This window comes from Schistocerca gregaria, chromosome 3, assembly GCF_023897955.1.
Source record: "Schistocerca gregaria isolate iqSchGreg1 chromosome 3, iqSchGreg1.2, whole genome shotgun sequence".
Classification (NCBI taxonomy): Eukaryota; Metazoa; Arthropoda; class Insecta; order Orthoptera; family Acrididae; genus Schistocerca; species Schistocerca gregaria.
In genome coordinates, this window is record NC_064922.1 from 883,375,566 (window position 1) to 883,390,780 (window position 15,215).

General features: G+C 39.0%; 1 protein-coding gene across 2 annotated transcripts in view; it reads right to left on the reverse strand.

Moving 5' to 3' along the window:
- The window catches only part of LOC126355049 (platelet binding protein GspB), a 309,208-nt gene that overhangs the window by 239,538 nt on the left and 54,455 nt on the right, over positions 1-15,215 (reverse strand). For both annotated transcript variants that reach the window (XM_050005202.1, XM_050005201.1), the window contains exon 9: positions 8,289-8,482. In XM_050005202.1, the coding sequence (XP_049861159.1) occupies positions 8,289-8,482 (194 nt within the window). The remainder of the gene's footprint in view (positions 1-8,288; positions 8,483-15,215) is intronic.

The window sequence follows — 15,215 nt, forward strand, 5'->3', positions numbered from 1 at the left end:
CACGAGATTTTAATTTTATTATAAGAATTAGCTATTCCATTTGTGTGTCACGTACTCTTTGCCTTCCTAGTAACAATTTTAAGTACCTTACAGTACTGTTTGTAGTGGGTTACTGCTGCTTGATTGTGACTACTTCTAACATTTTGAATTATTCCCACTTTGTTCTACATGATATCCTTATCCGACTAGTCAGCCACCCAGGCTCCCTTGTACTGCTAGTATCTTGTTTAGCACGTTCTAATGGAAAGCAACTTTCAAAGAGCATGAGAAATGTGTTAAGGAAAGCATTATATTTGTCATCAATGTTATCAGCACTATAAACATCCTGCCACTCTCGTTCCTTAATGAGATTTAAAAAGCTCTATTACCTTTGGATTAGCTTTTCTACATAGTTTGTAATTACATAAAAGGTCTGTTTGAGTACAAAAACCTTTCAATGTTAAAATTTCTGCACCATGGTCTGAAAGGCCATTCACCCTTTTACCACCAGAATGACCATCTAGAAATGAAGACTGAATAAAAATATTGCCTATGGCTGTGCTGCTGTTCCCCTGCACCCTGGTTGAAAAAAGCAAAGTCTGCATCAGATCACGTTAATTTAAGGGCTCTTCTAACATCCTTTTTTTGTACAATCACATACAAAATTAATATTGAAATCACCACTTACAACTAATTTTGCCACTTTCTATAAGTAAAGTGAACCAAGAACCCTCTCTAGCTCAAGCAAAAATGCTCTAAAATCAGAGTTTGGGGCGGGGGGGGCTATAAATAACAACATTAGAAGTTTAGTTTCACTAAATTCAACTGCCTAGCACAGCATTCAAATACCTGTTCAGTGCAGTGCTTTGATACATCTACAGACTCAAATGAAGCCAGCTAATCTGTATCCTGTTAAAGGAAGGCTCTGAATTGTCAAGTTTAAATAACTTGATATATACCAATAATGTCAAGAGTTATTTTCTATAAGCAGTTCACTACCTTTATCTCTAATATCTCTTCTATTTTGATGAAATGTGTTAAATCCTTGGATTATTGAAATCCTCTTGTTAGACTTCCTTTAAGATGGGATAGCTCTCTGCTGACTTTTATCTAAAAAGGGTGCAGCTGTGATCTACAGCAATCTTTACCATGTTGCAATATGCTTTTAAGACAGTAAGTCAGGAGATTTAGGGCAAATAGCGTATTGTCAGCCACAAACCTTTGCAGTCAAGCATGAATAGCCATAGCTCCACTGCACACTTTTTTCAGATTTACATGAGAACTTATTTATGATATGGTGATATCTGCCATTATAAACGGAAATCAACCAGCCATTTTTATTGCTTATTATTCAATGGATGAAATCTTCATTCAGAATAGCAAAATTAATAGAGATTACACTAAAACTTCATTTATACATTTTTACTTGTATGTTTTCTCAATTATACTTTTTTTTCATGTCCCAGTGAAATATCCACAGTGTGCACAAGTCACGATGCAGTGTTTCAGAGTGGGTTGCTGGGAAGTGGCCTGGTATGGCCTTATAATACAATTTGATAGTGTAATAAGGAACTCTGTCAAAGTTAGGCATTGGTCAAATTTTCTTCGGTCAAATCTAGTGCCTTGCCTTAGATTTGATCAAAGGAAACATTCGTATTATGCTTACTGCATGGAGAAATCAACCACCTGGAGCGCTATCATCACTGCAGTTGTCTGACACACAATGTTAATCAATATGACTCCCAAATTTACATATATTACATATAATGAAATTGATAGAAATATTCGAGGCAGATGAAGGACTGTGTAGCTTACAACATCCTGAATACAAAAACAGAATAAAAAGTGAGAGTTATTACAAAACTGCACATACTATTAGCCGTCAAGTACGCCAGGGTATACCTCCCGAGAACATAAAGGAGAAAATCTACAACTTCTGAAGAAATAAAAATTTTTCACAACTGCAGTATATATTAAATTTATTTACCTTCACATATTCCTCCTTCAGTGCATTATAAATAGCTTCAAATGTTTCTGGTATTTTTTTCATCAATGTGCACTGCAGCATTAGAGTGCTATACCAGTGCTGTACACTAGAGTAGCTAGAAATCGCAGTATTATGGTAAGTCTGTCTTTTGCCGATGTAGCATTTCTGAGGACAGTGTTCAGCATCATAATATGAGAAGCCAGTTTCTTGAGCACATACTGAAATGTACTCTCATCTGTTCCCAAAAGAGTTTTCATGCGACTTTACATCCTCGAATTGCAGCTCCCATAGCAAATTCTGTTGTATATCTTTCGCATCTTGCCGTGAAGTACACGGCTTCACCCAAGTATGTTTCCTTTTCTTCTGCTTTTCTTGCAAATGCAATGACAATGCAACTGCAGTGCACACAACTGCAGACCAGGTATAATTTTACTTATGTCGTCGGTGGCATAGCATGTTGATGTTGGCAACGACCATTCAATGCTGGGAATTCATTTCACCACGAAGTAAATAATTAAATCTGTTCTTGCTCTATGGTTGGCAGATTCTTGTATGTATCCTTTTCCGTTCAGTAAATTAGTTATAAAATGAACATTTCATAACAAAACATTTGCATTATATGAAGATGGTGTTGCCAATATCAGCACACTACACTGCTGATGTCACAAGTAAAACTGAACTACAGATAATAGTATTAAGTCATTGTCGGCCATTATGAAGGAACTTTGCTGAAATGTTTGATGACATTGCCAACTAGAAAATCACTTTGTTGTGAGCATCGGAATCCAACTAACACTTAATTTTTAATGTGACAGACTTGAGATTGTTTTATAGACTGACAGACATGCAAAAACAGTATAAACTGCAATAATAGAGTCGTCACAAAAACCAGATATTATACAGAGACTGGAAAGTACAGTATAATGTATGAAGCTTTCTATTACGGTAGTGGTGATACCATAGGGAAGATTGATAGTAGGTGTAGCACTCATTTGTTTCCCTGAAATTACACGACTTCTGCCGAACTAGGGCACAACAGGACAAGAATTGTTGCATGTCACTCGAAAATCCCGAAACACATCACACCTCATATTGTATAGGCTATAGTACCGTATTACTGTATTTCTAATTATTCTGAGAACTGGTTACATGAGCGGAAGAAACTAGGAAAGCATTACTATAGCTGAAAAACTACAAATTTTGAGAGTTGTGAAAGAAAACAGCAATCGAAAGCGACTGGATATTGCCAAGGAATTAGAAATTTCTGCATCTGCTTTAAATTATATAGTAGCAAAGGCAAAGGAAACAGAAGATAGTGCATGCATGTTCAGAATTTCTACTAGTAAGCAGACATGCATTCAGGGCAGGAAATATGAAGACGTGGAAGATTGTTTGTTGCAGTGGTTCAGGCAACATAGATCAGAAGGCATTCCTATTAGCATCCCAATGCTCTGTGAAAAAGCAAATGAATCTGCAATTTGACTCGGTGTGGAAAATTTCAGTGCTACATCAGGTTGGCTGCACAAATTTAAGGTAAGACTTGGCATCAGCTGTCAAAATGTATGTGGCAAAAGCAAAAGTGTCAATTCCTAGACAGTGCGACATTGGAAGGAAACCCGTTTGAAAGAACTGACATCCCGATATGTTCCTAAAAACATTTCCAATGCGGATGGGACAGTCTTGTTTTACAATGAATGTCTGGCAACACAATAGCATTCAAAAACAAGAACTGCCATGGAAGAAAAAAAAGTAAACAAGATGTAACAGTGCCGTTATGTGCCAAACGTGATGGTAGTGAGAAGCTCCCAACACTTACAATCGGGAAATTTGCCAAGCCCCATTGTTTTAAGAACATTGTCACTTTTCCCACAAAATATGCTAGTAACAAAAAATCGTGGATGATGACAAAACTTTTCGAAAGCTAGCTTCGAAGTGTTGATGAGAAAATGTGTGCAGCAGGCCAGAAGATTTTATTGTTCGTAGACAGGTGTGTAGCATATCCTTCCCTTACTTTTTATTTGAGAAATGTGACTGTGGAATTCTTCCCAGCGAATTGCACGAGCGAGCTCCAGCCACTTTACATTGGAGTGATACATAATTTCAAGTTGCATTATCGCAAAATGCTCATGCAGCATGCCATCAAGTGTATAAACATCGAAAAAAAGGAAGAAAAGAAAACAAACATTTTACAGGCAAAATTTTTACTTGCCATTTATTTCATGTTGTGCAACTGGAGCCAAGGAACACTTCGAGAAATAATTAATTAAATTTGTTTCTTCTTATAGGCAATGCACTACATTGCAGCTTCATGGCACAGAGTTTCAGATGATACCATTCAAAACTGTTTCCAAAAAACTGGATTTGGAAATAAAGTCCATGATCATGGTGGAAATGATCATACTGACCGTATTTCACCTCATGATGAAGAATGGGATTGACTTTAAGAGCAAGCATCATTTGAGGATTACATGAACATTGATGAAAACCTCATCACTACTGAACCCATGAGATAGTTCAATGTGCATCGCTGGACCTGGGCGAGGAAGAAACTGACGATGAGATTGATATAGACGAGCCTCAGCATTCCTCCGTGATGTTTAACGGTGCAGTAAATGCGTTAGAAATAATTAAACAATTTGTGACATACCACAATGTTTCTGGTGAAATAATGACAGAGTGATCCCATTTTGAGGGTACAGTGTACACTATTGCCACAGCAAAGAAAAAAAGCAAGCAAAAATTACGGACTTTTTTACAAAGCAACATATTCTTCTCTGTATGGGTTTACATTTTTCTTTATATCTTTGTTGAGTACATTACCTAGTAAGCCTATATAATGTTTTGTAGAATGTAACTTTTTATTTACTGGATTTTTCATTTGTGTTTACCAATTAATTTGGTAATATGGTGCTATATTTCATATATGCATTTTTCACACTTAGGTTTTTTTCTGTTGTCCGTTGAAAAACACATAAATTAAGTTTTACTGTAATTGTAAATTTTTGAGCTGGTATTATAAATTATGTTTCTGACCTGATCTTATGCAATTTGTAGTAAGCTAAATAACAAAACCTACAAATTGTTCCTCAGATATACAGCACCAACAAAGTCCAATTGTTGAAAACTGATAGGATTATGTAATTTTAATGTAATAGGACAATGGCATGCTTTGCACACAACGTTATGAAGCAACTCCATGTATAGTTTATTCACCAACAGATTTGTCAAGGTAGTACTGTCCCTCGTCTAGCTCAGTCATGGGATATGATATGATTGGATTACTAATTCTGCAGTCAAGTAAAGACACCAGTTTATGACACTGTAGCTAACACTTGCACAGACTGTGTACGGCTACTGAAATTTTAGCCTACAGGGTACCTAAGAAATACCTGCACCAACTGAAATTGTACAACTGGGGAAATCAAGTTTGTTTTAGTGGTATTGCTCCTATGAAACAGGCAAAAAGCCTTGTTCTCAATAGTTTTATTTTGTCTCAGTATTTCATTGTTTCACATGGGAAGCCGTGGCTGATGAGTCCATACTCAGTTATACTGTTGAGGAGATACTGATGGTGTGTATGTGGGTGCCTGAACTTCCAAATACAGCACAAACAATGACAGGGATAACTGAGTGTGTTTACAGATCACTTTGGCAAGGTCTTTTTTTTTTTTTTTTCATCCATCTTTTATTCCACATGTTTGAAAGTTTTACAGTGTGTAGATACATTCTTTAGGAACAATATTTTCATTTCTCCACATAATTTCCATCCCTCTCAACTGCCTTACGCCGTCATGGAACCAGCACCTGTATACCCGCACGGTAAAATTCTGGACCAACCTGTTGGAGCCACTGTTTGGCAGCGTACACAAGGGAGTCATCATCTCCAAACCTTGTTCCACAAAGAGTGTCTTTCAGTTTCTCAAAGAGATGATAGTCACATGGAGCCAAATCACGACTGTAAGGCGGTTGTTTCAGTGTTGTCCATCCAAGTTCTGTGATCGCTTCCATGGTTTTTTGACTGACATGTGGCCCTGCATTGTCGTACAACAGTAAAACCTCCTACTTTTGCCAATGTGGTCGAACACGACTCAGTCGAGCTTAAAGTTTCTTCAGTGTCATCACATATGCATCAGAATTTACGGTGGTTCCACTTGGCATGATGTCCACAAGCTTCAGAATCAAAAAACACCGTAGCCATAGCTTTTTCAGCAGAAGGTGTGGTTTTGAATTTGCATGATGCCACTCCACTGATTGCCTCTTCGTCTCTGGTGAAAAATGATGGAGCCATGTTTCATCACCGGTCACAATTCCTCCAAGAAATTCATCTCCACCATTCTCATACTGTTTCAAAAGTTCGCTGCATACCGTTTTTCTTGTTTCTTTGTGAGCCACTGTCAAGATCCCGGGAACCCAACTGGCACAAACCTTTATTAGCGCCAACACTTTCAGTATTCTGCAAACAGTTCCTTCCCCTATCCCAACATAGCGTGACAATTGGTCCACTGTGATGCGTCTGTCAGCAGTCACCAATTCGTTAACTCTCTGCACTTTGTCTGGAGTGCCCGCTAGCATCATGTAACCTGCTTGCCCACCGACTAACTGTACTGTGATCAACAGCAGCATCTCCATACACCTTTTTCAACCTCTTATGGGTGTTTCTCACTGCCTCATTTTCACAGTACAGGAATTCTAGGACAGCACGTTGCCTCTGATGAATGCCAAGTGTAGCAGCCATCTTGAAGACACGCTGTGACGGCGCCACTCACGGGAACAGGTTTAACTAAGTTTGAAAACAAGTGGGAAGGATGTATCTATACACTGCAAAACTTTCAGACATGTAGAATGAAAACTGTATTTTTACAAAAACAGTGTGCCTTACTTTTGGAGTGACCCTCGTACATACTTTTGTTTCACGCAGTGCCGAAGGAAGGGCATGTAGCAGACTTAAGAAAACACTAAAAGAAACACAGGCTGCCTGCACTCAATCAATTAAGCAGTCTCCAAAGAAATTCATTTGCAAAGGAGCAGTTTAACATTAAGTACTGTAGTCAACCATGCAGGGCCGCATTACAAGAGACTTGAAAACGAGGAGGATGCCGACTACTGTGAATGAATTATCCGTCAACATGCAGCAGCAAGCTGCAGCCTGATGTGCCTTGCTTGTGCAACTTCCAAATTTCGTGCCATGCTAAAGGGTGTACAATATGTCACAGTTCACACAGGGGAAACGTGGTTCTTTGGTCTACGGAAAAACCCCATTACAAGTAAAAGTTAGAAGAAACCAGCCTCATGTTATGATACAGACCAGAATGTCATCATGATATTTGTTCGAACTATGTCTTTTCGAAGGGTGCATGAATGGAAATTTGTATCTGGACCTGTTGTAAAGACAAGGGAATTACGTATTATCACTTACATGTGGTTGCAGAAGGAAACGGCTCCAGTGCACTTTATTATTCAGGTGCATTAGTTTCTTGATGAACAATTTTAAGGACGCTGACGGAGCATGGTTTAGCAGTGTCTCCAGCCACTTACAAGCATGGACCTTATCATGCAAGATAACTCATTACCAGGAATAATGAAGTCCTACACGGCTCAATGTCTGTTCAAGGCTGATAAAGAATTGTGCTAAAAGCATTGAGAAATTCTTTCAGCACGTAACTCCAGACGTTCCACAAGACATACGGGAAGTCATGGAGATGCAGAGAACTCTCTGTAAGCCACAATGTTACATTTTCAGATCCACTGGATACATAGTTTTCATACACAACAGTCACCACAGTATAACATGTGGTGAATGACTAACCAAAAAATTGTTTTACCTTGGGCTGAGATACGTTAAAATGCCCATTCTTCACAAACATCCCAGTACATAGTAGTGGTTCCCTGCATTAATTACTCAAAGCCTCTGAAAGCCTGCTTAATTAACTAATCTCCAACATGTACAACTAGTTACTAGAAAAAAAGAGACTCCAACTAAAACCTAAAAATTAGTCCAACACATATGAGATAGAGCTCTAGGAACAAATTACGCTAAGGAAACCAAACTTCATCAAATATAAAAGTATATGAATTATTTAATAAATGATAGAAAGTGAACACGAACAATGAATCACTTTTTTTCTCTATTTTATAAGTAGTTTATCAAACTTTGAGAAAGTAAACTGAGAAAATATGAAAATTTAAATGTATGTCTAATGTCAATTATTACTATGCACGACTGCTGCAGTCCTGAATATACTCACAGGATGAGGAAACATTTCACACTGTATCCATCATTTTGAAAACTTTCTGCTTGAAAATAAAAGATTCAAGTACATACCAAAGATACTTCACTTGAGGGACTTGTGATATCAAAAAGTGCCGGTCGTAATCCAATGCTGAGACAATGCTTGTAGAGTTGAGCAGGGTGCAGCAGAGCAAGAGGACCACTTTTATCAAGATGTGAGAGCAAAAACTGCTGTTCACCGGGGTGACTGATTTCCACCAATTCATCTTCAAAGAGTATCTGTGAAACTGAAACAGACCAAACAAACATTCCCTTAACCAATACACATACACAGTAAAAGTGAGGTTAAATTCTTGTCTAATACGCTGACTGCCTACAGTATGTTAACTTCACACACTTTTAATATGCCAATGCAGCTGTGTTAGACCATTATTTTGTGTTGTTCTGGATGTACAACCAAGTAGTTTTCATTTTATGCATGATATTTTGACACTGTCCCATAATTCTTTAGGTACTGCTAATTATGCTGTTTTGAACACACACTGCCCGAATTCCACCAACATAGCTGCTGGTGAGTTTGACTCCCAACATCCACTATTCCCTTTGATGCTCTTTAGTTGTTCAGAGCCCCTACTGATAGTCTCTAGAATGCACATTCACTCAACATTTCCTAGCTCTGGTGGATGTGATAGTTGGCGCGATCTTAGTACAGGATTGTCTGTAAAATAAGGCTCCCAAGGACCTGCAGTCACGAGGAACGCAGTTACGCAGGATCCGGAAGCTCCAGCCTGTAGCTTGGTTCTCCCTCTCCTATTACCTGCCCCAGCGAGCTATCTGTGACACGCAGTCTTTGCTTGACAGCTGTTAGAAATTGAGCTAACAATCACTTCTAAAATTATGTGTGAATTACAGTCTGTGATTTGTTTTTTGTGTTCAAAACAGATTACGTCAGTGGAAATTCAGTCCCAATTGTTGTTAACTCTACAAAGGAACTTGTATGAGCGTGCAACATGTGCACAAATGGTGCAAACAATTCATAGACTGAAGTACAGACGTTCATGACGAACAGCGCTCTGGATGCCCATCGGTTTCGGATGAAACGATTGCGAAAGTGGAAGACGCAATGGCTGAAAGGTCAAAAGGTGATGGTTTGGAGTCTGCAAGACGAGCTCTAAAGTCAGCAAGATCAGCACTGACAAAATTTTGACAGGCCATGTAGGGTATGCCAAGATTTGTGCAAGGTGAGTCCCGAGAATGCTTACAAAAGCCCACAAGCAGACACATCTGGAAGTGGCCCATGAAATACTTTAGACCCACACAACTGATAATGAGGAATTCTTGAACTCTGTTGTCACTGGGGACGAGACCTGGATCCACTATGCAACACTGGAAATGAAAAAACAATCCCGTCAGTGGAAACATCCAGTGTCGCCAAAGCCGCAGAAGTTTAGTCTGCCAGCAAAGTGATTGTTTTGAGACAGGAACAGACTATAATTGAGAATATTCCTGCCTGCGAGTACAACAATCAATGTGGACCACTACTGTTAAATGTTGAAAAACCTTTGCTGCGCAATCCAAAACAAGAGGAGAGGCATGCTCATGAAGGGAGTGAGTTTCCATCGGAACAGTGCTCACCTGCACATTGCCTATGTCACAACCAATTTCATTAACAAATTTTTATGAGAGACTGTCACACACCTGCCCTGCAGTCCACACATACACCGAGTGACTTCCATCTCTTCCCTGAACTGAAGAAACACCTGGATGGGGCGCATTTCACAACCGGAGAGGAGCTGAAGAAGGGGTTTTACACTAACATCGTGATGCGGCATGAGAGTTCTACAATGCAGGCATACAGAAGATGGTACACTGAATGCAAAAATGCATTGATCTCAACAGTGATTATGTAAAAAATGGGTAAAAGTGTAAGCTTTCCACACATGAATATTCAATGCCAATAAACATGTTTTTCATTGAGAAAAATAAGTGGAAACCTTATTTTCTGGACAATGTTCCAGACCCAGAGCATTGTTTATACTAAAACCTATGTCCCCCTTTATTGGGTTTTCAAACAACTTTATTCCTTACAGCAAATATAATAGAAAGAAACTTCCACATGGGAAAAATGTATTAAAAACAAAGATTCCAAGACTCACTAAGCGGGAAAGTGCCGGTAGACAGGCACAATAAAATAACACACAAACACACACACACAGAATTTCTAGCTTTCGCAACCAATGGTTGCTTCTTCAGGAAAGAGGGAAGGAGAGGGAAAGACGAAAGGATGTGAGTTTTAAGGGAGAGGGTAAGGAGTCATTTCAATCCCGGGAGCGGAAAGACTTACCTTAGGGGGAAAAAAGGATAGGTATATACTGTGTGTGTGTGTGTGTGTGTGTGTGTGTGTGTGTGTGTGTGTGTGTGTGCACGCGCAAGGTAAGTCTTTACGCTCCTGGGATTGGAATGACTCCTTACCCTCTCCCTTCAAACCCACATCCTTTCGTCTTTCCCTCTCCTTTCGTCTTTCCTGAAGAAGCAACCGTTGGTTGCGAAAGCTAGAAATTTTGAGTGCGTGTTTTTGTGTTATTTTATTGTGTCTGTCAACCGGCACTTTCCCGCTTGGTAAGTCTTGGAATCTTTGTTTTTAATATATTATTCCTTAGAGTGTGTGACGAAAAAAAAAAACTCAAAAATAGTACTGGATGTCAGAGTCAAACACAATCATCTGTAAATAGTGACACGAAACCAACAATAGTTCACAGTCTGCTTGCAGCCCAAGCAGAGAGTATGTAAAATGGCACCACGCAGCATCTGAAGAAAATGGCTGAGTCAGTCATTAAAATACTTAGCGTGAAATGGAAACACCACTTTCTATGCTTACTAAACATAGAAAACAATGATCAGTTCTATGCTAAGAAGCACGTGACTTTTGTATACAAGAGAAAAACAAAATGTTTATAATAAATTGTATGTTGTGTCAGCCTGTCATCAGTTGATTGATAAAAATAGTGCTTCAATGTAGCCACTGGGTGGTTAACAGAATTAATGTAGATGAGTGAGAATAATAAACACACACTGTTCGGATATAGTGTCACTAATGTCCTGCTTGACACAGTCAGGTTGTTTAAATATCTAGGTGTATTGTTTGAAGAAACACAAAATGGAATGAGCATGTGAGAACTTTGGTAGGGAAGGCCGATAGTCGATTTCAGTTTAGTGAAAGAATTTTAGGAGAGGGTGGTTCACCTGTCTAAGAGACAGCATAAAGGACACTGATGCGACCTATTCTTGAGTTCTGCTTGAGTGTTTGGGATCCGAACCAAGTTGGATTGAAGGAAGACATCGAAGCTATTCAGAGGCAGGCTGCTAGATTTATTACCAGTAAGTTCAAACAACATGTGTTACAGAGATGCTTAGGGAACTCAAATGGGAATGCCTGGAGGGAAGGCAAAGTTCTTTTTAAGAAACCTGTAGAGAAATATACAGAAATGACATTTGAAGCTGACTCCCACATGATTCTACTGCTGCCAACATACACTGCACGGAAGGACGAAGAAGATAAGATACGAGAAATCAGGGCTATACAGAGGCATATAGACAGTTTTTTTATCCTTGCTCTATTTGCGAGTGGACAAGCGAAGGAAATGACTATAATCCATTCATCGTAAGAACAAACTTGATGTAAACAAACACAAATGCGGTGCTTCATCAGAAGTGGTAGCACATGTACATTGGTGTTGTTACTCTCTTGGAAGTAGGTCCTACTTATGTATTAGATATCTTATTAACAAGTTATGTTAAATGAAACTGTAAGATATTCAAATGTATTTACAGCCTTCAACGTTTTTCTTAATCATGCTGTAGCTACACAGTCACAGCCTCTGCAGCATTGTGTCCAATTGCCGCGATGTTAATGGGCAGAAAAAAATGGTTAAGGCTGCTTTCTGTCCCTTAGTGAAACATGTGCATGGAACATGGTTAAAAAGTGCCAAGAAATAGGCTGTTCTTAATGTTTTTCATAAATTTATGGAGATAATCGGCTTTGAAGTTTTCCCAGTGTTGTATATAATGTAGTTAGTAAAGAAATCTGCATTGAATGTGTAGTGCCGACAGAGGCATAATGGTATATGAACAGATAGGGTTATTCGTGCGATGGTTTAAATCTTTTTTTCTTTTTCCCTTCATTCAATCTGAAATGCCTACAGCTCATAGTTATAAAACTCATCATCATTTCTTACGAATAATGAACATCTTCCTGTTTCTAATTGCATAATGGATGCAAAATTTCTGTTTCCATTTCAAATAAAAATTCTTAATGATAGATGTCTTATGAAAGACTGTTCATAAAAGTTGTTTAAATTAGAAGAAAATAACAATTTAATTTTTAAGGCAAAAATGAAAAACCAAATCCTCTTTATTTGGACTGTGTCCATTGTTTCATATCACGGAGGTAGAAAAGTATCGTAGAAACATGAAAAACAGCATCGAGCACATCATACAAATGCTGCAGTTTTACATTTGCTACTGTACCATTACAGTATGCACACAAGAGAACTGATCTGGAGCCAAGCTGTGGGATTCGGCCTGAGAAGTAACAAAGCTGTTAAGTTGCCAGATGTACTGGAACTAACACATGCAGGTTTTTCACACGTCACTGCTGAACGCTGGTGGGATATAGAATGGCTTGTCATAAAAGAAGAAGAGAAAATGTTGTGCCCGGTTGTCTTCACGAATTCTGTTGTTGATAGGCTCATTATCAACGTAGCAGGTGACACTTCCAGAACTAAAATGTATTTCTCAGATTCGGATAAGAAAGGAACTAAGAGATCACCAGACGACTGAGTGTAAGTAATACCTTCAGTGGCTTCAATATTTAACTATACATTGAAATTTTTCAATAATCTCTTACATTACATACAGCTTATGCAGCAAAATTACCCTGCCTTTCAGTCAGGAATTATCATCATTCTCGTTTTTAATAGCTAAACGATAACGTGTAGCGGTTTTTGTCAGCTGTCTAAGGAGCGTGTTGTGGGAGATTTGCCGTGTATTATTTCATTCTGATAAATTAAATACCATTCAAGTTGTATTGCTCCTCTGCCTGTCTTTTTTAAGTGTGATCTGCAGCTGGCCACGCCACTGAAGGCTAGCTGTACTAGCTGGCTGGCCAGTGCTGTCCGAGTTAAATGTGCCAGTAAAGTTGTCCCATATTATTGCTAAGTTGATGTGCGCGTAATGCACAGCACAAAATGTACCCTTATTATCGAACTTGATAGTACTCGAGACAGCTTAGCTACAGTCCCACGTGAAACAGAAACCCAATGAAGTTCCAGCAAACATGGAAGAATACATAGTGCAATGTTTACAACACATTTATTCTTGTGATGACCGGATTATAGTATTGGTACAGGATACCCTCTGCCACACACCGTATGGTGGCTTGTATAGTATCTATGTAGATGTAGATGCAGATGTAGATCAAAGCTAAGACTCCAAGCCATGATAACTGATATTAGCAAGGAAGGAGAAAATACTGTACACTTACTGTCAGATCTTTCATCAGTGGGATCTAATTGTGGACATGTGTATCCGCAAAAGCAGTGTAATACCAGACTTGGGCACCACCCACCACTCCAACACGTTACTCCTGCCAGAATGATAGGTGAATGACAGCAACCACTAATGAAAACTGTAATCATGATGTAACCTCCAAAAATTTCATGCATCATACAGTGCAACCTCTTTATAACGTTCCTCCATATAAAGTTTTCCTCTAAGTTAGGTCCGTTTTTTTCGGTCCCGACTAAAAGCCCATATAAACAACGTTAATTTTTCCTCTTTACTGCATTTCCTCTATATTACAGTTTCCTCCATGTAACGCTCATATTTTTGGAACCCTGGTCAATTATTTACCTCTTTGTAACGTTTAAGAGACTGGATGTAGACGCATTGTTTTCTGTCCGGTGGTTTCACAGTTTGCACCAACTCGGAAAGCCCGCACTCAGCATATTTCGTATGTCAGCTGCGAAACCGGGCCACGTGACATGCGATGCACATTCTGCTTGCGATTTTTTTGGTGCCATTTCAGTCGATGCTTTGTATTAGTACTTTAGTAGCGTGTTGTGTGAGCTGAGCAGCAAACAGTTCGTGTGCCTAGTAAGTGTCTTCAATATAACGTTTTTTTAAAGCTTTCATCAGTGGACATGAGTGAAAAGCGGAATATTTCTCTGGAAGAGAAGGTTTCTATTATCAAAAAATTGGAGGCATCTCCTGGCGTGAGTCGAGTCGCATGGAGCTAGCGAAGCAATTGGGACTGGCCCCTTCAACACTCAACACTATTATGAAAAACAGATCGTCGATAATGGAAGGATTTGAGAATTGTGGAAATTCGAAACGTATACGTTTGAAACAATTGACTTACGACGAGATGGAGAAAGTTTTATTAACTTGGTTTCAGCAAGCACATGCTGCAAACATTCTTATAAACGAAACTATTTTGAAGGAGAAGGCACTTCAAATATCACTGCAGTTAGAAATGGACAATTTTAAGGCATCCAATGGATGGATTGATAAATTTCGACAGCGTCGTGGTGTTGTGTACAAATCGGAATGTGGAGAAAGTAAAAGTGTGAACGAACCAACTGTAGTTCAGTGGATGCAGACCCTCCCTAATCTGATACAGGGCTACAAACTGCGTGCATTTATAACGCTGACGAAACCGGCACGTTTTTCAATTTAATGCCGGATGATACATTTACTTTTCGTGGGGAAAATTGCCATGGTGGTAAGAAGAGCAAGGAACGACTTACCGTTTTGTTGTGTACAAACGCTGATGGTAGTGAGAAACTGAAACCTTTGGTTATCGGGAAGCCAAAAAATCCGAGGTGCTTTAAAAACATTTCCACGTTTCCGTGCAAATAAACAAACAATGCCAAGGCATGGATGACGAGTGAAATATTTTTACGTTTCCTAAGAGAATTTGACGCCAAAATGGGGAGTGCTGCAAGAAAAGTGCTGTTGTTT